At 39.4% G+C, this 24,433-nt stretch overlaps 1 protein-coding gene across 5 annotated transcripts in view; it reads right to left on the bottom strand.

Moving 5' to 3' along the window:
• Nucleotides 1-24,433, bottom strand: part of DOCK10 (dedicator of cytokinesis 10) — a 277,867-nt gene that overhangs the window by 183,781 nt on the left and 69,653 nt on the right. Inside the window, exon 1 of one of the 5 annotated variants that reach the window (XM_060016021.1) lies at nucleotides 23,404-23,565. The exons of the other annotated variants lie outside the window; for them this stretch is intronic. Coding sequence (XP_059872004.1) covers nucleotides 23,404-23,565 — 162 coding nt within the window. Of the gene's footprint in view, nucleotides 1-23,403; nucleotides 23,566-24,433 lie in introns of those variants that run through there. 5 annotated transcript variants of the gene reach the window in all.

Here is a 24,433-nt window from a genome sequence, read left to right as displayed (position 1 = left end):
ATATTCGTGCTTCCCAAACTGTGCTCTAGAACTTCAAGATGTGTGGGCCAGTGTTCCAGATAAGAGATATTCAATGTCAAGTAAACTTGAGAAACAACGGATTGAACAAAGCTAAACTGGCCTTTTCACGGAAGAACTCTCAGAGCTTTAAATTTCCAATGTGCAATGTGAATCTCTCAAGGAGTGTGTACTAGGCAATATTTCCCACACTGATTTTCGCACAAAAGCATTTTCCTACAGAGCACTTATCATTCTGTGTCATATAGTCTGAGAAATGGTCTCTGCAACCAGCATTCGTAGTGAGCCACCTGGTGAGACAGAATTTAAAATACTTGAGAAAAAGAAGATGACAGCGGCTTCTTTTCCAGCGTTGAGAGAAATTGCAGGGGTTTACATGACAAAGCAGGGAAGTCTGAATTAGGGCAGGTGCTGGGTTGCTTGGTGTTAAAACAGAAAGATGACAGCATGGTGGCTGGGTGACAGGGTGGCTGGTGGCTTCGGGGTAAGACTTCTCTACCTTTTCCAATTTTGGTCCTGTTCCTTCCCCAGAGTAAGCAGCAGCCCAGACGTCCACTTCTCCCAGGAGTGACTGTTCTGGGCAGTATAAACAAGCCACTTGTGCACATCAGTTAGAGAAACACACAACTCAAATAAATACTTAAAACAATTTGCTTAAATTGGACCAAAGGTAACATCTACTTAGCTGTGTGGCTTTGGGTTTATTGAACCTCTGTGAAATCTCAGCTTAACAGGATAAGGCAGGGACAGATTTTCATGGTTGTGTACTAAGCACTGAATAAGCACTGTAGTCAGCATGGAAAATAATTCATGACCCAGTTAAGGTGAAAACATGGATGTCTGAATCCTCCCTCCATCCCTGCCTTCCACCTTTCCCCTTCAAGAGTTGGCAATATCCCTAGTCTGGTTTGTAAACAGATTTTTAAAAGGATTTGTTGCATCTGATGCATTAGTATCCACATCTTCCACCTGCATTATGTTGCTGAAAATTACATTAAGTGTCAGATACGTATTACCACATTCCCCGCTTATTGTTTTACCGTCAAGAAAGGACAGTCTGACTTGTTATTATTCAATTATATCTGTGGAAATCTTTCTGAATTAGGAGTTGGAGTGCACAATTTCTCGAATTCAAAATATAATCTCTAGCCCTACATGGACATTAATATCAAAATCATTTTCCACTCAGACCAGCCAAACATACTGTAACATATTACAGGCAGTGTATTTCTCACTGGCTCCTTGAAGTTGGAACCTTGAATTAAAGTAAAACTGATGCAAATTTATAAGAGAATAACAATCAGGCAGCCTATGGCTCAACCTGGTCCCATAATTGTGTTTTCCTGCCAGCATTGTTTTAAAATATTTGAATTAGTTGCCAGCATTTAAAAATGGGAAGATTTTACATAAAAAGCCCTGGTTATTTGCTTCTCTTGGAAAATTCCAGTTCTAATCATACTAATCCTCACTTCTTATGTGTGCGTGTGTGTGTGTGCTCTTTTTTTTTTTAAATTTTATTGGAGTATAGTTGATTTACAATGTTGTGTTAGTTTCAGGGGTACAGCAAAGTGATTCAGTTATACATATACATATATTCATTCTTTTTCAGCTTCTTTTCTCATATAGGTTATCACAGAATATTGAGTAGAGTTCCCTGTACTATAACTAATCCTCCCTTCTGACACTGAAAAAGTTGCCCAAGTGGAACAGTGGCCGTACCCCGTGGATGGGCCGTAGTTTCTTCAGTTTGCTCTGCTCCCCGCCACTCCCTTTTGTCTCCTTGTCTAGCCTGATTCACTTGTTCCCTGCAAGGCCTGTAGGCATTTGAGTTTGGAACCTTTGACTTAAAGTCACATTTAAGATCATGACTTTTAGAATGAAATAATGTCATTTGCAGCAACACGGATGCAACTAGAGATTATCATACTAAGTGAAGTAAGTCAGAAAGAGAAAGACAAATACCATATGATATCACTTATAGGTAGAATCTAAAATATGACACAAATGAACCTATCTATGAAGCAGAAATAGAATCAGGGACATAGAGAACATAGAGAACTGGTGGTTGCCAAGGGGGAGAGGGGTAGGAGAGGGTTGGATTGGGAGTTTGGAAATAGCAGATGCAAACTGGTATATACAGAATGGATAAACAACAAGGTCCTACTGGATAGCACACGGAACTATATTCAATATCCTGTGATAAACCATAATGGAAATGAATATGAGAAAGAATGTATATATATGTATAACTGAGTCACTTTGCTGTACAGCAGTAATTAATACAACACTGTAATTCAACTATACTTCAGTAAAAAATAAATTAAAAAAAAATCATGACTTTTAGTAAGACTATTATAACTGGGAATCTGCAGGAAGACTTGCTTGATCCATCTACATTAAACAACAAGCCCAAAGATTTCTACTGCCAATATATTTGTAGTTAATCCAGGTGAATATTAGATGGCTAATTTACTCCTGAGAATTCCCCGTGTGTGAATAAAGCACCAATATCTTGAATGAAGTAATAAAACTGTGCTTTGGTTCTAACATTCCTGCCAGAATGCCCTCTCCTTGCATGTATGGAACAAGAGACTCTTTCTGGTGTTGATTAAGCCACAGAAAGCATTACATTTTTAATTTTTCAAAATAAAAACCATTTTGAGGCAGAGTCAGCTCGTGGGAGAAATTGGTGTGGCAACTAATGGCATGGTTCAACACCTCTTCATATAAAAGATGGGAACATAATGCTAAGCAAAAACTTCGAAGAAGTGATGAAATATTTGTTTTAAAGAGGAAGCAAAAAATGTTCAAGCAGTAATTTCACATTAACGATGAAGGAGAGATAAGAGATTTAATATTAATGGTTATCGTGATACTACTAAGGTATTTATAAATTTAAAATTATTTCCACCGTACATTTTAAGGACTATATCACATATCTGCATAAGGAACTCAGTACTTGTATTGATCATTTTCCTCATTCAATGAAATAAAGACATGAGATTGTACATAATCTTGAAAACACTAGCTAGATCTAAAGCTCTATTATGGTATGAGAGTATAGCTATGAAGCCTTAGCAAATGTTCTTATGTATTCTCTACAATTATCCTTGGGAAACTAAGAGAATACTAGTCTCCTTTCTTCATATAGGGTCCCCCTGTTAGTAATCATGTAAGTCATGATGAGAGACCACGAGAGTCTTTCGAATAATTTGATGGTTTCAGGGTACTCTTTCCAGATATGCTATGGTTGCATTTTTCTTGCACTTTGAAAGATCATCAAGGGCTGATTCTGACATACCTCATAGTTTCTAGCAACTACATAAGTCATATTGACATTTCTCCTGCCAGAGGAGGAGAAATGTCATAATCCATTACTTAGTAACGGATTTATCCCAGAAATCCTCCCTCCAAAGCACCAATGCCATTTTCTTGGCTATTCCACCATTTTCACAGTCATGGCTTCCCTGCTGGGATGGCTGAGATCAGGTGTGAATCACTCCTCACTGCCCCTATCCAGTCTGCCAGTGGAGTACCCTTCTGGCCTCTCTGTTCTCAAAACTAAACAACACAACTTTAAATTGTCCTGGGAGTATAATATGATGCCAAGACGTTTTTTGCTGACGTCTTTTGTATTAAATGACAAATGCATCTAGCTTAGCCTCACTGTTCCAATAGTCAATTGGACTGTAAACCAAATTCTGCCCTCTGCAAGAAAAAAAAAAATGCATGAAAAAATTTAATGAATCATGAAGAAAATAAAGAATGCTAATAGGAATCTGGCATTGCTCCCAGCTTTTCTTAAACCATGAATGACAAGTAACTGAAAATCTGGAGTTAGTGCAATATAGAATGGGAAATTTTTATTTCAAAAACAATAGCAGGGGCTTCCCTGGTGGCGCAGTGGTTGAGAGTCTGCCTGCCGATGCAGGGGACACGGGTTCGTGACCCGGTCCGGGAGGATCCCACATGCCGTGGAGCAGCTGGGCCCGTGAGCCATGGCCGCTGAGCCTGCGCGTCTGGAGCCTGTGCTCCACAATGGGAGAGGCCACAACAGTGAGAGGCCCGCATACCGCAAAAAAACAAAAAACAAACAAAAAAAAAACAACCCACAATAGCAATGATGATATGAGGGACTGAGAAGGGAGAAAGTCAAAATTAAAATGAAGTTCTGAAGTTCTCTAGTGCAGGTTCAAGCTCATTTCCCCCAACTTGTTTTGATATATCATTAACAATAGACAATTAGCAACTTCCCAGGCTTAAATTTAATCCTCCTACTATAAAGTTTAATAAGGTTGGCCTTACATGTAGGGAGTACAGTTACTCCTATGTGGGTTAATTCAGGGAAGGACCATTTGGCCCTGGAGGATATCTGGAGCTCCTTATTACAAAGCCTACTTGTTTCTTAATGCCTGCAAAGCAAGGTTTAATATGCAAATAATTGCAGAAGGATAATATAATATTCACATCCACTGCAGAGCAAAGAGAAGTAGGATGGAAAAGTTCAAGGAGGCAAGGAGGCACTTGGGATGTGTGTGTGCTTGGTGTGAGATTCAACTAGATGAGTGTCAGGGACATAAAGACTATTCAGTCTGAAATCATCATGCTTTTACAATTTGGTCTGAAATTCAAAGAGCCATTTTCTCCATATTATTTTCAAACTATTTAAAAATTTGTATTTGAGGGGAGGACGACAATGCAGGATGCAGTGGGTTAGAACACATTAATAAGTCTCTTGTGGGAATTTTCCTTGGTGAAATTTAGAAGACTTTCTGCGTTTAGATGGATGTAATAAAAAATATGCCACAGAATTTAACATGAATCACAAAAACTCTTTAAATGGTAAGCTGCTGTAAAAATAAAAGCCATTTGATACCCATTCAAAATTTAATGTATCATTCACTTTCTAAATGCAAATGATTCTTTAATACAGCTTAATATTTCAACCAAAGCTCTTTGAAATAGATACCATTTGGCTCACCAATAATTCCTTTTTGAGGGCTTAAACGGGCATAGGAACCAAGAGACCAGGAATAAAACCATGATTTTTCATGATTATTCCATGGGTTTAAATATTGGCCTTTAAATATTTCTAAGAAAATGCAATTGATGGTCTTGAATATCAACAAATGGAAGTTCACATTTTCCCTTCAGCAACATGCCCTCCAAAATGCAGAACTCCCTTCCTTTCATTATTTTGTTCTTCTTTTCTTCTCCCTTAGAAGGGATTAGTGCTTTTGTAAGAACTCATGGTTCATGGACACAAGACTAGGAGAAAGAAGACCGCAGAATGCTAAAGGTAGAGACAGAGGGCCATCCTGCCCACGTACACTGCCAAGTCGCTTCTAGTGTGGACGTCAGAGCAAAAATGCTTCTTTTTGGTGGGTTACGCCAGTATCACTACATCAGGTAAGAGATACTCATTTCATAGAAGAGAAGAACTCTCATTAATCAGCTTTTTAGCTGCTAGAAAAAATATTAATAATTATTGGTTGATTTCAAGAAACAATTTTAAGAAACAATCATGTCTGGTATCTGATGACGTGCATTTTCTCCAAAACATAATCTTTCAATTTTTTAAGCGCATATTTAATGCCAAGTGCTTTCACTTCACCGTGTGTGCAGAGGTTAAGGAGATCGGGTCAGAATCCTGAAAGTGTCTAAATTTCACGTTGTGTAGGAGTGGGGGCAGAGCCTGGCGTGTAGAAAATATTACGTAAATGTTTGCTGACTGCATGCTCCACAACAGGCACTGTGAGGGGCCCTTCTACGGCAAGGTCGATGTTCACACTCAAGGCTGGCCTCAAATTTACTTTTCTGCCCTCACCTCCCGTATGATGCTGTAATAGTCCACAGTCCAGCTCTTCTAGGGTAGATTCTTGCCTTCCTTATCCCTCTAATAAAACCTCATTGAACTTTGTGTTTCGCTCATGGTAATTACCTTACTTCTCTTTAGCGTGTACTCACTTAGTACAGGCCAAATGCCCTCTTGCTGCAGTGTCTTAGATACAGAGCCAGTGGCTTAATTACCTTTTTACCCGTGAGAGAGCTTAGTCTCAGAACTCTAATATAGCAGGTGCTCTATAATTATTAAGAATTTATGTGGCTTCCCTTAAACTCCCATATAGCACATTTAACTCTGAAGCCTACAGCACTGTTTCCTAAGAATTTATTTGAAAATGCTTAAAGAAGCAACTTGAATTGTACTCATTTACACAGGGAGGGCCAGAAGGCCTCAGAGAAAACTTTATAATATTTTCCTTTTCACAGGACTATTTTCAGAGAAATAAATTTCACTCCACCCATGTTTCTTGTATACAAAAAAATACTTTTCAAAGAGCCATGTTTAAAGGCTGAGTGAAATGCTACTTTTGGAAATTAGAATGTATTATTAATCACTCCACTGTGGCTTCCAGGGAATGTAATACTTACTATCTATAGCAGAATTGAGCTAACTGATTAACATTATCCTGTAATAAAGGCAAGTGGACACAACAGACTCCCTGACTCCTTCAGATATTTGGCAAACAAAGTGCTCAGCCTATATACCGTCCACTCTCAGCCCTCTCTTTCCCTCCAAATTCTTTCGAAAGACATTTCTGAAGGGCCTGCCTATTCTTAGTACCAAAAAATCAGGTGAGCTGCTAGGAAAAAATAGATGGATGGTGCCCCAGTCATGGCTCTAGCTCTATACCTTATGCTCATTTTAGAAAGAGAACACTATTTGATAAAAAGCATAGCTTCTTTGCATTAGGATATAACACAGGCTACTCTGAAAATCATGGCCTCTTTGCACTAGAATGATGTAACACACGCTATTTTTTTTTCAGAGATGATTCTCCTGATTTATTTTTTTAATTAATTTTTATTGGCGTATAGTTGATTTACAATGTTGTGTTAGTTTCTGCTGCACAGCAAAGTGAATCAGTTATACATATACATATATCCACTCTCTTTTAGATTCTATTCCCATATAGGTCCTTACAGAGTACAGAGTAGAGTTCCCTGTGCTATACAGCAGGTCCTTATTAGTTATCTATTTTATATATAGTAGTGTGTATATGTCAATCCTAATCTCCGAATTTATCCCCCCCCCTTTTCCGCCTTGGTAACCATAAGTTTGTTTTCTACATCTGTGACTCTTTCTGTTTTGTAAATAGGTTAATTTGTACCATTTTCTTAGATTCCACACATAAGCAATGTCATATGATATTTGTCTTTCTTTGTCACTCAGTATGGCAATCTCTAGGTCCATCCAGTGGCTATTTTGAATACACAAAACTATCACACAGTCTGTTAAGATTTATATAAGACTAAATTTCTACTTTTCTGCAACTGTAAGTTCCCGGATGTAATTCCCAGGGCAACAAAAAGGAAATGTTTGATTTATTCCTATTTTCTAGAAGTCTTAAGTATTTATTTCCTCCTTCTGGAAGTCACTAAGACTACCACCGCCTCTGATAGGTGAACTGTGAAACTGATCACATGTGGTTGTCAAACAGCATTCCTGAGACAAAGCAGAAGGACCCTCATTCTAAAGATGCAGAAAACTTCTAGATGCAGAAGAATTCTAAGTGTCATAAAGAGTATAATGGGCTATAGAGCAAGCTTCTTTGGAAAGGGACCTTAATACTTGCTGGGTTTATGGCCAATTATATTTTATTGAGGCTGTGAACAAACATGGACTAAACTCTTCAGTGCCAGCTAACTCATGGTTATAGAGTTAAATATTTCATCTTAAGCCGATATTCAGGTAAAACAATAGAGACTCACATTTAACCACTGAAATTACAGAGGAGGGAATTACACACACCTTTGGGAACCCCTTAGGTCTAAAATAGTGTAGGTGCTAAAAAAAGTAAGAGCTCATGAAACAACCCCATTCATTGGGCACAGAATATGCCAGGATCAAACAGATCAAGTTTCATCTATCTTTTCGTCTCATCCAGTATGAAGAATGGCTTGATGATCTACATAATAAGTAAAAATTTCAGGGTTTGCCCAGTGCCTTGGCAATGGGTAGGATATATATCCCTAAAGTATTATTTTATAATCAAGTATCTAAAGTTATCATTTTATTTGGTGACTATGACAGAAAGTAGGTTATGTCAGTGACTATCATAGGCCCCCTTATCAAATTACAGTAAGAAATTAAACCAAAAACTGGCTCTGTGTCCCCACATCCTGGGTTATGATCATGTTTACCTTTGTGATTAAATAGATCTCTTGGTGAGCCATCTACTAAAAGTCATATTAATTTTGTAAAAAAAGAAAACTACATATATGTAGGTGTTAATAATGATTATTTGTAGGGATGTGAGAGGAATGTGGGAATGTGTGTAAGAAGTTTGAATAAAATCTCTCGAATATTTTCACTGTTTCATTTTATACCGCCATTCGTTATTTACATTGTTCACGTGGTATATACTTCTTTTACAATTTAAAAAAATATAAAAGAGAAACACTGATAGGCGTTATTCTGTCTTGGTTTTTACTCTTTTGCAACTGTAGTTTTCTCATCACGATCATTATCTATTTTGGGGAAACATCTAAAGAGGAGTCACTAGCTGAATTTGAACGGATTCATCTAAATCTGTACCTTGGCGTGTGGAGACAGATCACCACCAGGAAAGTAAAACAATGTTAAATTACGACCGTGATCTGGCACATAAAGGGAGCATTGAGTGGGAAATCGAGCCTGCGAGCAACAGAAACGGCAAGGACAAAGCTAACGGAAAATGATACGTCTAGTTTTACTGACTGAAATAATTCCCATGTGGTGTTTAAAGAGGAGAGTCAGAAAATATCCTCTAAGAACTAAGAATAGTTTAAACTTTGGATTCGTTAAACCACAAGGAATATGAGTCTAAGCACAAAATAATCTAGGGTGGGGCAGGTTCTGGGGCTCAGTAAGCCCTTCTCTGCGCCGTAGATGGTGTGAGTCAGGTCTCAACTACATCATCCTACAGCCGATCGGCCCCTGGTCTCAATTTTCCACTGCCTATGTGGCCCTCAGCACATTACTTCTTTGAATCTATTTGACATTGCATATTTAGCATTCTTTGTAAAACAGTGATAAATCGACATTTATTGCTAAAAGGTAAGAGATGAAATGAGAATATCGGCTAAGATTTATGAATTGTATCTCAAAAATTTTGTCCTCATTGGCTTTATCCTCACGAGGTTCTGAAATAACTGATTCAGTCCTAAGTGGCTAAATAAGGTAGTAGATTACATTTTCCACACACACCAGGCTCCATTTAAAACTCTGTGTATCAGGCTAGTGGATGTACTACCACAGTTGAATCCGTATCAGTCTGTATAGCTACATGGATGCAGACCTGTAAATTAACTGTGCATCTATGGATATAATGAGGCTGAATGCTTAAAGACAACACAAGGTTAGAAAGTTTCTTTGACTGCAAAACAAACAGAGCCACAGACACACACAAGCACACAGATCTACCCGTGCAAACTTCAACCAAATAGGGGCAGAAGGTTGGGAGGGTAAAATGAAAGTAGGGTTTGCCAAGTCCAGGCAGTAACACCTTCAGAGAAGGACAGTGTCCGCTGCAAAACGTCAGGCAAAGCTGTTCAGCCACGATTTCTTTACTTCTCTGTGGTCTCAGCTTGAGACTGGGCTCTCTGCTTTTGCCAAGGGAGTTTTCACAACGTGCATCTGTTTGTCCAAGTAGCAGTCCTCCCAAACTGAGGCAACAGGCTTCTTCCAATGCTTTAAAATTTACTTAGTGATACTAGAACCTCACATCTGTTTTCTGTTTCTCTTTTCAATCTCCATCTTTACGTAAGTAATCTAAAGTCTTGAAGATCCTTAATGACCTTAACCACATCTGTAGTGAAATACACTTTCTCTGATAACAGATCTAAAAAGCTTCCGAAGGGAAACTTAAGTGATTCCCATGGTGCTTACTGCTTTGTGGTAAACGCAGGGATGGTTCATAATTTCTTTTTGTTTTAGCTGTGCAAAAAAAGATGTATTTGCGATCAAACTCTTTATTCCCCATATCTTTGCAAATGAATACTACATGGCTGTTCAGGGAGACAACATTTCTAGAAATGTTCATTGGTTCATTTGCCTGTCAGTCAAAACGAAAGCCTCTAATGGCTATCACATCAGACCCTGAAGATGTGATTCTATGCCAGTTCCATCAGTTACAGATCTGCCATGCTCCACTCAACCTTCAGAGCTAAAGGAACGGCATGGATACACACAATCTTTAACTGAAAACCCATCAGTATTCTTTTTCAACAGCATGGGCAAAAATGGGATGAAATATGGCAGCTTTATGAAAGAACAGATATCTTTAAGAGAACAAAAAAACTAGGATGGAGGAATGACACTGAAATGTTCCATTATTTTAGAGTGGTACAAAAGCAGACTGGTTTTTTAGTTTGGTTTTTTTTGCAGTGTGCGGGCCTCTCACTGCTGCGGCCTCTCCCATTGCGGAGCACAGGCTCCGGACGCGCAGGCTCAGCGGCCATGGCTCACGGGCCCAGCCGCTCCACGGCATGTGGGATCTTCCCGGACCGGGGCACGAACCTGTGTCCCCTGCATCGGCAGGCGGACTCTCAACCACTGCGCCACCAGGGAAGCCCGAGCAGACTGGTTTTAAGCAAACCTTACAAAAGGGCCCTTTAACATCCTCAGGGTCACTTTGATTTGAGAGAGGAAAAGGCATTTCACACTTCATTTCGCTCCCTGCTCGGTGAGCCTCTTCCCTGCCTACATCTCTTTGTCCTTGATCCTGATCTCTAGCTTTTGGTCCACTTATTTCTTCCGATGGCTTTCATTTGGGGAATGTCATTTGGTTCACTGGCTTTTTCACTGAGTCCCCTTTTTGAATAACTCTTGTTTACTTGCTAAGTCTCTTAACATTCTAGTTGCCTTATCTGGTGGAAAAATGAACAGTCAGGCATACCAAAATGTCTCCTTTGGAATTAACACAAAATCGTAAACAGTGTATGCTTAACTTACAGAAGTCATTACTTCAATTATGACGCAGGTGGGCAGGAGATATTTTCCTCATTTCACAGATGAAAAAGAGGCACATTCTCTTCAGGAACAGGGAACAGAAGCACTGTGCTAAGTGCTTTTCCTCAATTTTCATTCAGATAGTCAACAGCACTATGAAGAATCATTACTGCGCCACAAATCGGGATACTGAGATTTAAAGAATGCAAAGAATTCTCCCATAGTCTGATACTTTTCAAAGGGCACAAGTCTGACATCAAATCCCATGTTTTGTCATTATATAATTCTTTCTGGTACAGCACAGCATTTTGGGATTCAGAGTTCGGCAAGGTAGGAGAGACACACTTCTCCAAGTGGAACTCTGTAAACTATTCAATCTGAAGAGATTACAAGAAAGTGATTTGCCTTTTATTTTTTCTTTGCTCTCCCTGCTGTGGGATCCCTGAGACCGAATACCATAAGACGAAAAGATGCTGTATCTCTGCAGCATCTGCTCATCTTACTGGTTTATTCTACACAGTAACCGGAACTCATTTTCTTTGTGTTTAATCCTTCAAGAAAAGTCAAGAGAATAGTTTGGTGTAAGAGTCCCTTATCTATTGAATGACAAAATTGTTTTCCATCCCTATATCAATTTATTCTTCTAAAATAATCAGAGACTGGATATAATTTACTATGCTACTGATGTTATTACTATTTTGCAGTTAGCATTTATGTGGTTGAACTAAAACTGTGCACCTACTCTGGCCCATTATCTCTGGATTGAGAAAGGAAGAGTATGTAGTTTAAAAGAGTGAGGGTCTCATCATTTTGAGACCTGGGCAAAGGTCATTGTTCTGCCACCAACTCTTATGAGAGCTACAGATATGTCAATTTGTCTTTCTGGCTCTGGGTTTCACTTTTCAAATGAGGCAGCTGAATTCTATGATCCCCAATTCATAACATGTTATTATTTTATATAATCTACATGGAAAACTCTGAATTTTTAAGAAAAGTACCAAGCAGCTTGCCACGCTGGACACAGCAGAAAAATGCCATGGCAGAGACCTGAGTCCCTGAGTTAACAGAGACAGAAGGCAGGAGGGAGCAGTGGGGAAAGTGGGCCCACTCAGGTGGCAGGAGTGGAGAGAAAGGGGGTGAATCAGTGGGGTGGGTGTGGCTGCATAAGAGCCAGAGAAGGGAGGAGGGTGGAGTGAGGGAGGAGGGTGTCGTGGAAGGGGGAAGTGGTGTTTCTGGGTCACAGGGAAGGTGGCAGTTACGGGTTTGATAAGGGCCACACTGGGGTTGCCCCTGACTTCATCTCTAAGCTGGGTAGCTTTTCCATTTTTAATTAATTAACTAATTAATTAATTTTTAAATTTATTTTGGCTCATTTGCCAATCTGATAACAATATTTGTGCACCTTAGAAAAATTTTCTAGAGACAGGTGAAAAATGACAAATTTTTACTTCACCCCAAATCTTCCTATTAATAGATACTCTGGTCTCCCCTGCCCCCTCCCTATATACTTTTTTTTTTTTTTAATTTATTTTTGGCTGTTGGGTCTTCATTTCTGTGCGAGGGTTTTCTCTAGTTGTGGCAAGTGGGGACCACTCTTCATTGCAGTGTGCGGGTCTCTCACTATCGCGGCATCTCTTGCGGCGGAGCACAGGCTCCAGGCGCACAGGCTCAGTAGTTGTGGCTCACGGACCTAGTTGCTCGGCGGCATGTGGGATCTTCCCAGACCAGGGCTTGAACCCGTGGTCCCTGCATTGGCAGGCAGATTCTCAACCACTGCGCCACCAGGGAAGCCCTCCCTATACACTTTAAAGAAATTAAATGTCCTATTTTTTGTTATTTAGTTTTATTTAATTCAGAGAAACAAATGCCCATGGGAAAGCAATAGAGAACGCGCTGGTGAAGGCGGGCCGAGCCTCATGCTTCTCACCACTCCCTGGTGTGGCAAGGGAGAGGCAGTGTGGCACCGTGGCTACAAGCAACCGCTCCGGGTTCAAATGCCAGGTCCCTACCAGATGCGTGACCCTGGCCAAGTTCGGTAACCACTAGGTATACCCGCACTGTCCACTGCAGCAGCCACTAGCCATATGTGGCTATTGAAATGTGGCTAGTGTGAATGAGGAACTGAATTTTTAATTTGAGTTCATCTTAATTAATTTTGGTTTAACTTTAAAAACTGGTACTGTAGCCAGTTAGTGGAAAACTTTAACTAGTTTTGAAACAACTTGGTTATGTGAATTTACACTTTCAAATGTAAATTTTATGAAATCTAAATACTGCACAAGTATTTGTGATAAATATTTAATATTCCAATTGGAATGTGTGATAAGTATAAATACATACTGGATTTTGAAAACTTGGGATAAAAACAAGAAGGTAAACTACCTCATTAAAAATTGTATATTGATTATATGCCAAAATGATAAGAGTTTGGAGCTTCCCTGGTGGCGCAGTGGTTGACAGTCCGCCTGTCGATGCAGGGAACGCGGGTTCGTGCCCTGGTCCGGGAAGATCCCACATGCTGCGGAGCGGCTGGGTCCGTGAGCCATGGCCGCTGAGCCTGCGCGTCCTGAGCCTGTGCTCCACAGTGGGAGAGGCCATAGCAGTGAGAGGCCAGCATACCGCAAAAAAATAAGAGTTTGGATATACTGGGTTAAATAAAATATATTATTAATTTCATCTTTTTTTTTTTTACTTCTTAAAATATGGCTCCTAGAAAATTTAAAATTATGTGGCTTGCTGTATTTCAGTTGGGCAGAGCTGCTCTATATGCTTTAATTTCTTCCTTAATGATATGGGAATAAAAATAATTTCCTCCAGTAGTTGTTGTGGCAATAAGAAAAGATAACTGCAAAGTTCTTAGCAAAGTGCTTGACAAATAGCTGGACGTGCTCAATCGAGAGCTGTTCTTCTGTGGACGCGATTTCCATCCTTACTTCCTCTGACCCACGAAACAGAATTTGGAGATATTCTGTGGGATATTCAGTCTGTTCTCATAAAGTGCACGAGAGCCAAGAAGGCCACTGACAGCACAGGGACCAATGGATGGCAGGGATGCTGATAATTTACCAAATGAACCCATATTTTGTTTTCACCTCACAGATTCCTACTTTTATAACTTTCATGACCTGTAAGATATGGCTTACATTCATTCATTCATTCATCAAACATTTTACTGAGTACCAATTTGTTGAAGAACCTAGATTCCATAGTTTTGCATTCTTAGGTTTCTTAATGGTTATAGACCTGTAATAAAAAAAAATCTGCTCACATCAGGAAACACTGAAATAGCTTTAAAATGATAAGATGCAGTCTATTCTTCATCACTAAGTTAATAACTTCAACTGTCCTTACTGAACTTAAAATGTATTATCCTTTTTCTTCTCTCTCTCACCTGATTTTCTATTTTATTATTGTGGAAGTTTTAAATTCTAAACATTTCTTTTTAAGATTTTGTATGTTTTTTCTTTGTTCCTTATTTCTAACTTTGGCATAATTTGGACACCTGGAAAGATGAAGTATTCTTTTATAAATGATCAAGGGAAAACAAAAAGAAACTAAAAGTTAAATTTTAGAAAAGTGGCAACTGATGGACAACATAGAAGAGAATCTCTAATAAACGTAGGTGTTCTTTGAAGAATCTATTCAGTAAGTATTACAGTGCTCGTGTAAATACGCTAATCTTGAATTTCCATTTCTCCACATTCTATGAAGCACAAATTAAGTTTCCTTTTAGCAGTTCAATTCTTTTTCCTAAAATAACTCTTTAAAGTATATTAAATTTGTGAACCTCTCTTAGTTTCTGAAGCAATCATAATAGCTAAAACTTACTGAGGTCTTTCTAAGTTCCAGGTACATAATAGATCCTTTATTTGTATTCACTAATTGAACTTTAAAATAACTCCATGAAATATCTCAGTAGACAGATAACAGCCCTCCAAAGTTGTCCATATCCTAAGCCCCAGAACCTGTGAATATGTTATTTACATGGCAAGGGGGAAGTAAGCTGCCGATGGAACTAAGGTGGCCAATCAGCGAACCTAGAAAAGGGGAGAGTATCCTGGATTTTCCACGTGGGACCAGTGTCATCCACAAGGGTCCCCTGTAAGTGAAACAGGGAGGTAGGAGAGTCAGGGGTCAGAGTCAGAGAGATGTTTGACAACACTATACTGCTGACTTTGAAGATGGAATAGGTCCATGAACCAAGGGTTCTTAACCCATGGCAACAAAATAAAACTTCGGACTGGCACATGGCACTCCTCCCTCTACTCACTCTCCAGGTTTCAGCTCCCTTGTCACTTCCTTAGAGGGAGCCTTCCTTGCTTGTGTGTATGAGGTTGGATGCTCAAAGGGTATAGTCTTAAGGTAGAATGTAACTCTCATTTGAAACACTTATCACGGTTACAATTTTACATTTGTTTGAGTCCTTTCTGTCTCTGCCATCAAACTGTAAGCTCCATGAAAGCAGGTCAGTGGCTGGCCTTTGCCATCTGTGCCTGTCAAAGGTAAGGGGTAGTTGTCCCTCTGTTGTCTACTGAATTTCTGATGTTTAGCTAATTAACAATCCAAATTCGTTTGACACATGTTCAATTTGTTGGACATGGTCTTAGAGAATAAAATGTGTTCCGGCAGAACAAAGCAGATTATGGGAAATGAATTTCAAAACTCCTAGACTTTAGCTCCTGAGTAAATCAGCTCCATGAGAAGAAAATATGAGAGAACAAAAGAACTATCCAGAAGAAATTTGTTGAAGCATGACAAAAATACTCTATTCGTATTTGGTTTGCCAAAAGATGCCTTTTTATCCTCAACTGTATTACTCAGTTTGCACAAGATTTCACTGTATTGAAACCTGGAACTTGAGGATAAGTTTTAAATCTACTCTTCTAGAAGGCAAAGACACAAACAAAAACAAAACAAGCATAACCAGGGTTTTTCTATATTTGATTATTTAAAAAAGTTAAGGGACTTTTTGTTACCACTTATTTGTTGAGTCTTGACTTTTTCTAGCCATATAACTGTGTGTTTCTACTTGTAATAAACTGTTTCTTAATCTTCACATTATGGTCTCCCCTCAAACAGTTATACCTACTAAAAGCATAATCTTCTACATGTTCTTATAATATATATTTTTACCAATAATATAAATATCTATTTATATCTATCTATAGTTGAATTTGCTAATTGTTTTTGGTATAAGTTTCTACTCCCATATACCTGATTTTCTGCTTTTCTTTATCACTGTGGTGGTTTTATATTTTAAACATTTTAGATTTTGAATATTTTGTCTTTGTTCCTTATCATTTCTAAATATGTGTTATTTGGAGAACTAGAAAGTTGCCAGATTATTTGGACAAGATGATACCAGATGTAATTTGAATCTAGTATGGCTTTGCCTCAAAGATTTGTGTTGCTAACTACGAAGCCTCAGTCACATTCAATTAATTCTTATACCCATGGAGAAGCCGTTCAATTCATTTATCCATTTTCTGTGGCTTTGAGATTCAGTGCAAATTCAGTGCCCAAGGAAAAATAACTGCCAAACACTCCCTGTGCTTTTAAGTTCCACGTTACACCCATCTATCTACGGCAAACCATTTCAAATCAGTCTCCATTTCACAAGCTTCCTTTCTCTGGGGAATCTTACATTAGTATATCCAAAATTCAAACTCACTAAAATGAAATAAGAACATTTACTCAGGATTGAGAATGTTTGGAAGTTGTTTCCTCCACATGCATAAAGCAGAAACTGGGCAAAGCATGTTAAAATCCCTTTGGTGATGATAAAGTTTTATTAAATTGGAATATTTATTGTAGAGTAAGAAGAGAGATTATTTTATTTCCTTTGAAGTAGCTCCCATAGTATATTTCTCTCTGGTCCTGATTTTATTCATAGGACATAAATGTAAACAAATGTGTGTTCCAAAGAGATGGCACCATTAGTTTCATAAATAATTGATGTCCTTCATTTAGCTTCCTTCCTTATCTTAGGTTCTCAAAGAACTTGACCAGGAAGGAAGGACTATTATGCCTATTCTACATGAGGGGACACAGATGTGGAGATTTACTGAAGATCAAAAAGCTAATCAAGTGCTTCCCTGGTGGCGCAGTGGTTGAGAGTCCGCCTGCCGATGCAGGGGACATGGGTACGTGCCCCGGTCCGGGAAGATCCCACATGCCGCGGAGCGCTAGGCCTGTGAGCCATGGCCACTGAGCCTGCGCGTCCGGAGCCTGTGCTCCGCAATGGGAGAGGCCACAACAATGAGATGCCCACGTACCAAAAAAAAAAAAAAAGCTAATCAAGTAGAAGCTTGACAGTTCACTCATGGGCCCTCTCTTCTGGCCACACTCACTATACCACCCTTTTGGGGTAGACATGGAGCAAATACAGTAAAACTCTAGTGGAAACTACCTCCCCACATCACTGATGAGTCACCCAATGGATAATGAACTCTCACTGGGACAGTGACCTACAGTGCATCTCTGGTACTGTAAAGTTAGCTCCCTACCTGCAAGATTTTGTCCTTGTATAATGCTCACTAATTTACAAAGTGATTCCATAAAAATAAACATTCTGATGCTTCTAACAGACAGAATAGAGAGCAGTCCCCATTTCACAAACCCAGACAAATGAATTAGCATGTCTGGGTGATATGGGCTTTTAAGTGATGGCTTGAGACTCAGACACTGGGCCTTCTGACTCCAAATCTAAGATTCATCATTGAATCACGACCATTCTCAGACCCTCAGGTGAACAAAAGGTGCCCAGGAAAAACCCAAGTTCCTTTACACCTAGTTAGGCAGAGACCAAGTACACTGCAGAAATCAAATAAGTTAAAAAAAAAAAAAGAGAAGTTTCCATTTTGGTTGAGCCCACATCATTCACCAGAGTGGGGTTGGCAAACTTTTCCTGTAAAAGGCCAGATGGTAAATATTTTAGGTTTTGGGGCCATATATGGTCTCTGTTGCATAGTGGTCTTCTTCTTCCTTTTTTGTTTTGTTTTACAAAACTTAAAAGTTGTGGAAACCATTCTGAGTTCACAGGGCATACAAAAACAGACTGTGGGCGGAACTGGACCCACATACCATAGTTCATCAGAGCCCTGCACCTGGCAACCACCAAAGGATGACTTGTAATGCAGATCTTCAGGCGTACCTGAAGTTCCCTGGCTTTGAAATGTTTATCCTATAAGTGCACATCCTTGACTCACAGAAGAGAGTTCACCTCTCCGACTCACCGCAAGTTAGGCTATTTTTATTTTCCTCTGTCTTCAACCAAAATTAAAAGACAAAGCCACGTTTCGCATGCTATCTGCACTAGACCCCTGGCATTCACAAATGTAAATATCACGGTTTCTACTGTTTCAGAGACACCCCCAAATGCTCATGGATTTTAAAAACATTTCACTTTTAAGATCCTAAAATTGTGCTTGGGAGTTGGGCATATAGTGAGAGAGACCAGCAGCCTGCCTAGCACTTGCTTCTTGTCCTCCTTCTATTTTATCTCTACCCTGCATCATATAAATGGATAAATGCTCTTGGGGTGGGGGGGCAGGGAGGGGAAGCGGAAATAGGCCTTAAAATAGAAGCCAGCTTCCAGGGTTGGTGATTAGTAAATTACATCAGAAATTATACACATTCCTCAGAAAACAGCAGATCTCCATAAATTAAATTAGTGTCTGAGGCCTTCAACAAAATATGCTATAAAGGATGTAAGAAAAACTAATTCATGAAAAGGTTTCTGTTAATTCTCCCATCAGAGCAAAAATTTTTGAAGAGACAAACTAGAGCTTTGAAGGAATTTCCTCATTTTCTCCCAGTTAAATTTGGCTGCATTTTAATAGACATTGAAATAGTCTCAGACGGTGGGATTTCATGTGTCCCTTGCAAAGGCAAAGGGCCTACAATGATTTATTTTGATGTGTACCAAGTGTCTCCACTTTGGACTATGCAGCTAAACTATAATCAGTGCCAGCCCAAAGCTGATCTCTATATGAAGACTCAGGACCTGGACTCAGCAATGAGATTCTTTGATATAATGATGACTTGAGTACAAAAGCCTTTTGCAGAACATTCAAACCCTTGTATTTATTGTAGTAGCTGTCTTCATTCTTAACTTATTCCTGGACATTTCAATGAAGAGTTAGGAAGGCAGCTTTAACAGCTGAACTTTTCAAGTTGATGTCAGTTGCTTAAAGATTTCAAATCATTGATGATACTGAACTTTTAGTCTATAAAAGCAATGGTGCTGGGCACCACTGGGGTATAAAGCCAACTTAGTTCCTGCCTACATGGGGTTTTCCACCTACCAGTGGGATAAAAAAAAAAATATGAATAATAAGGTAAATAAACAAGTTCAATGAAATAGCTAAAGATATGATTAACTACAAATGGATTGACACACTATAAGTATTACAGGAAATTAGAGGAGAGATCATGTATTCATTCATCAATCATTAATTGGTATTTATACAGTGCCAAGCGTTATATCTTCTCTGTAGACTCTTCTTTGGGACTCTGAGCTATATATCCAATTTCCTATTTGCAACCTCCATGTATAGACCTCACAGGCATTTCAAACTTAACATGTCTTACAGTGAACTTAGATTAGCTTGCCAAATCTTCCCCTGCAGCCTTCCCCTTCTGAATGGCAACTCAGTCCTCTGGTTGTGCAGGCCAAAAAACAAACAAACAAACAAAACAAAACCAAAATACCATACATTCATCCCTCATTCCTCCCTTTCTCTCACTCTTTGTGTTCAATTTGTAAGCAACCTCTACTGGTCCTACTTTTAAAATGTATCCGAATCGACCCACTTCTTACAACCTCAGCAACTACCATCCACGTCTTTAGCTGGGATCATTGCAATAGCTTCCTGACTAATGGTCTCCCTGTTTCCACCCTGGACCCCTGGCAGCCATAGATCCTGTTACTGCCCTGCTCAAGGCCATCCAAATTAACAAACCTATAGTTAACACGGCACTTACTACCCACTAGGCACTGTTCTAAGCTCTTTACAAGTAGTAACTGAATTCTCACAATAGCCCTACACGGTAGGTCCTGTGACTCTCTGCGTTTCATCAGTGAAGAAATGCAGGCGCACTTAGGACAAGTCAAGACCACACAGCTAGTGAAGGGCAGACACAGGACTCAAACCTTGACATTCTGGCTCCACAGCCCACGCTCCTAACTTCTGTGCCTGCTCCCTCCAACGGCGTCCCTTCTCACTCTCAGAAAAAGCCCACGTCTTCATGATGGCCCGCCAAGCCTCACATGACCTGTCCCCTGTTCCCTCCACGACGTCCTTCTACTGCCTTCTCCTTGGCTCACTCAGCCACATTGGCCTCCTCACTGGTCCTCAAACACCCCAAGCTTCTTCCCGTATCAGGGACTTTCACCCTGGCTGGTCCTTCTGCCTGAGCCATTTCCGACTCACTCTTCACCTCCGTCAGGTCTTTCCCTCAAATGTCACTTTTTCAGTTAGGATGACCTCGATCCTTCTTATTGATAATCTTAATAACATATCTAGACATGATTCCAAGCACTGAACATTCTTACCTCATTAAACCCTCACAACAGCTCTGGGTTGAGGGAACTATTATCTCCACCTTACAGAGGAAAAGAGCACAGAGTAGTTAAAAAGTATGCAGAAGGTCACACGGCCGATAAGGGATGAATTCAGGATTGCAACCTAGAGTCTCTGGCTCTAGAGCCTGTGTTCTTACACACACACCCACACACGATCAATATACAAAATTTGGTGACTAGTGGTTGATGGGAAAGTAAGAGAATAGAAAATCAGTTTGCTCAGAAGCTTGTAGCCAGAGTGAGAAGGCGATTAGCATATCAGGTTAAAGGAGGATGCAAGGTAGGGGGTTTAGATGATCAGTTTCCAGAGCGTCGTTTCTCAGAGCGTCATCCACCACGCTCTCCATCGGAATCTCAGAACCTGAGATTCTCAGAAACACTCAGGGGGTGTTTGCTAACAGTGCAGATTCCTCAGCTCCACTCCAGACATTCTCATGTAGAGTCATTGGGGCCAGGAGCCCAAGGATTAGTATAAATAAGAACTCCTGGATGGACCTAGAGATTGTCATACGGAGCGAAGTAAGTCAGACAAAGACAAATGTCATGTGATATTGCTTATATGTGGAATCGAAAAAAAGGGTACAAATGAACTTCTCTACAAAACAGAAATAGAGTTAGAGAATCTGTAGAAAACAAACTTATGGTTACCAGTGGGTAAGGGGGGGGAGGGATAAACTGGAAGATTGGGACTGACACTACTATATATAAAATAGATAACTAATAAGGACCTACTGTAGAGCACAGGGAACTCTACTCAATACTCTGTAATGTCCTATATGGGAAAATAATCTTAAAAAGAGTGCAAATAGGTATATGTATAACAGATTCACTTTGCTGTACACCTGAAACTAATACAACATTGTAAATCAACTATACTCCAATAAAAATTTAAAAACATAAAGAACTCCTAGGTGATTTTGAAACACATTCAAGGTTTCAAACCACCATCTTGGAAAATAGGAAATCGTTTCATTGACTTAAACTAGGACACTAAGCGTCACAACCCTAATATAGTAATTCCATAATGAGATCTTCAAAATATACAAGCACAGTAAAATTTTGCCACTTAGGACGGGGATCTCGGATGGGTTTGTTCATTGGTGGATTCCAAGTACCTAGAACAGTGGTTGGCCAATAGTGCATCGGCAACAAATAGTTGTGGAGTGTGTGAAGTTTCAAGCGGCACAGAGGAAACGTTCAAGTTGCACAATAACTTTCTATGAGCGTATTTTACTCTGAGTGGTCCAACATTTCCATCAGACTTCTCATAAAAATTCACGCTTCTCAGTTTTATCATTATTTCCTTAGAGACATGAACAGAGTGAAAAAGTATATTGGCTTTTGGAATAATTGATCTAAGTGTGACCTGAGGCTCTGGCGTTGGGCAGCTGTGTGATATAAACAAGGTATTCGATCTTTCTGAACCTGTTTTCCTCATCAATAAATCCATCATCACCTCATTTAATGTCAGTAAAGGTATCCTATGAATTAAAAGGATCTTTGAAAAAAACAGGGCATTGTTATTAAGTGAATGTATTATTTTTTATTTCTCAATTACTTTGAAAAACAGTTTTAGGGGCAAATTTCTAGCTGCAAAATTTTATAGTCTAATTAGTAAAATTAGGAAAACTGACTGCTTTAATGACTGAGCTGGCATGAGTAATACACATAGCTATAGAATGTGTTACTGCTATTAAGAGTTAAACTTGGAGCACAAATGTGTCAAATCCTTTTAAATTTAATTTGTGAAAACTTATGGGAAAATGAGTATGAAAATATTCCCACTAAGTGTTTCCTCTTAGAGATCATCATAGCCCAACAGTTGAAGAACAGTCTTGCCCTTTTGAAAACCAGGTATTGATTTGTTGGAGAAATTGGCATAGAATGTTATAGCTTAGTATTCTGTCAGTCAAAGGCAGGCTAAATGACTTTCATTTAAAAACTTTTAGTGTAACAGGTATTTATCATTCATTATTTACTGCATCCTTGATATCTGAACATTGAAATCTAAGAGAAAAAAGTCGATTGTGCTGAAACCACGCAGACTTCAACGCCTCCCCAATTTTGGAAACTTTAGCACACTACTTCCATCCCAACGTTGAATTTCAGTGACTAGGCAAATCTCTCCCTGAACCTAAAGTAAGGAGAGACTAACCTGTACTTTATTCTTGCTGATCAAACAGACACACAAAGAAGGAGTAACACTATTATAATTAAAGCACAGACAAAAATGTAATTTGACAAGTGGCAAGAAACAGCTTTCTAATTAAAACACCATGCATCCCACAAAATTCTCAAAAACTTCATTCTGATTTTATGTGTAAGTTAAGCGTTTTGGAAAGGCATTTCCACAGCAGCATTGGAAATAAAGGCCTCAAATACTTTGAAGTTAGAGATCTAAGTACCAACATTTACACAACTCGATGGGTTACATGTGACATAAAAATATCTATCTGGGGCTCTACTTTCAAATTTGAGTTATAAAATAAAATCCGCTTAATTAAACAAGACTTCAAAATTTTCTGCTTCTGCACAAAAGTTAATAACAGCATACAAAATGTTAGGCAGAAGACAGTTTCTCAGAGACCAATAAACTGCACACTTTCATGACAGATCTAAGAGAAAGAAAACCAGTTCTCTGAATAATACAGGAAACAATTTTGAAAGATTTTCCCCGAACAGGAAAGCACAGTAGTAAACTCTAGGTCACACATTTCTTTATCTGAAAACCCAAACCTCGAATGGCAACCTCATTTCTATAATAACAGTTTCATCAACGGAGGCTGCTCTGCCACAGATACCATACCATTATGATGAGGGTTCTGGGTCTACTCATTTCATCGTCACTTTCCAGAGGCAAAATTTCATGGGATGGTTCCTCCTGGCGTCGTCTACAAATGTGTGGACAGCTCCTCTGGACCACAGAACGAAAAGCCTGAAGCAGAACAATGCTGGCAGCGCAGCCCATCGCTGCATCCTGGAGCCCACAAAATAACTTCTATGTTGATGCTATGTTTGAAAACAGTGGCTCCTTGTCCCTGAAAACAGCCTACATTGCAGCTGCAGCGAGCTCACTCTCCAATCACTTCCTTGAGCTCTGATCATCTGATCACTGCCAAATAGCTTGGATGCAGAGATGGGAAAGATTTGATCCACCGAAACTGAACACACTCAGGGATATTAGAGCATTTCGCTCAGACAGCATTGCTCAGTTCATTTCAAGAGCATGTTTCCGGTTCATTACAGTGATTCTCTTCGATTCTGGTTTCAGAGGTCTGAATAAATATATCTTTCCCTCTCAGACACTTAAACAAATCACTCTTTTTCACATTAAACAACTGAAAAATTGACTTCACACTAACATTTTTTTTTAAGGTAAATGAGTGTCATACAAAGAGTGACATGATTGTTTTCAAATGTGAAAACTTCCAGAAGTAAACTTTATTAGACACCTTACTAGGTGACTGGGGTTTTACTTATCAGAGCTCAGAAGTTCCAGAAATGAAATGGGCTCATCTGAAACATGCAGTCCGCTGAATCAAAATGATTTATCAAAAGTATGCACGCATTAACCAAACCCATGTGAGTGACACCAGTGTTCCCCCTGTGATTTCCTCTCAATAGCATGCTTGTTCTGTTCCCACACATGCAGTTCTGCAGCCTAATACATTTTTATATTTACACAGGCGGCTCGCAGGGCTGAAAATATCTCTATTACTGAGGTCAGGCAGGGAGCTCCACCAAGCTGACCTCTTCGGAAAAGCAGCTGTACAGCATTTTCACATCCTATCAGTAAGAATTCAAGGCTTCAGGAAGGACTTTGAGGTCTTTGGTAG

Source organism: Delphinus delphis, chromosome 7 (genome assembly GCF_949987515.2).
Source record: "Delphinus delphis chromosome 7, mDelDel1.2, whole genome shotgun sequence".
Lineage (NCBI taxonomy): Eukaryota > Metazoa > Chordata > Mammalia > Artiodactyla > Delphinidae > Delphinus > Delphinus delphis.
The sequence above is the reverse complement of the archived record's forward strand: the minus strand, read 5'-3'. Positions and strand labels throughout refer to the sequence as shown.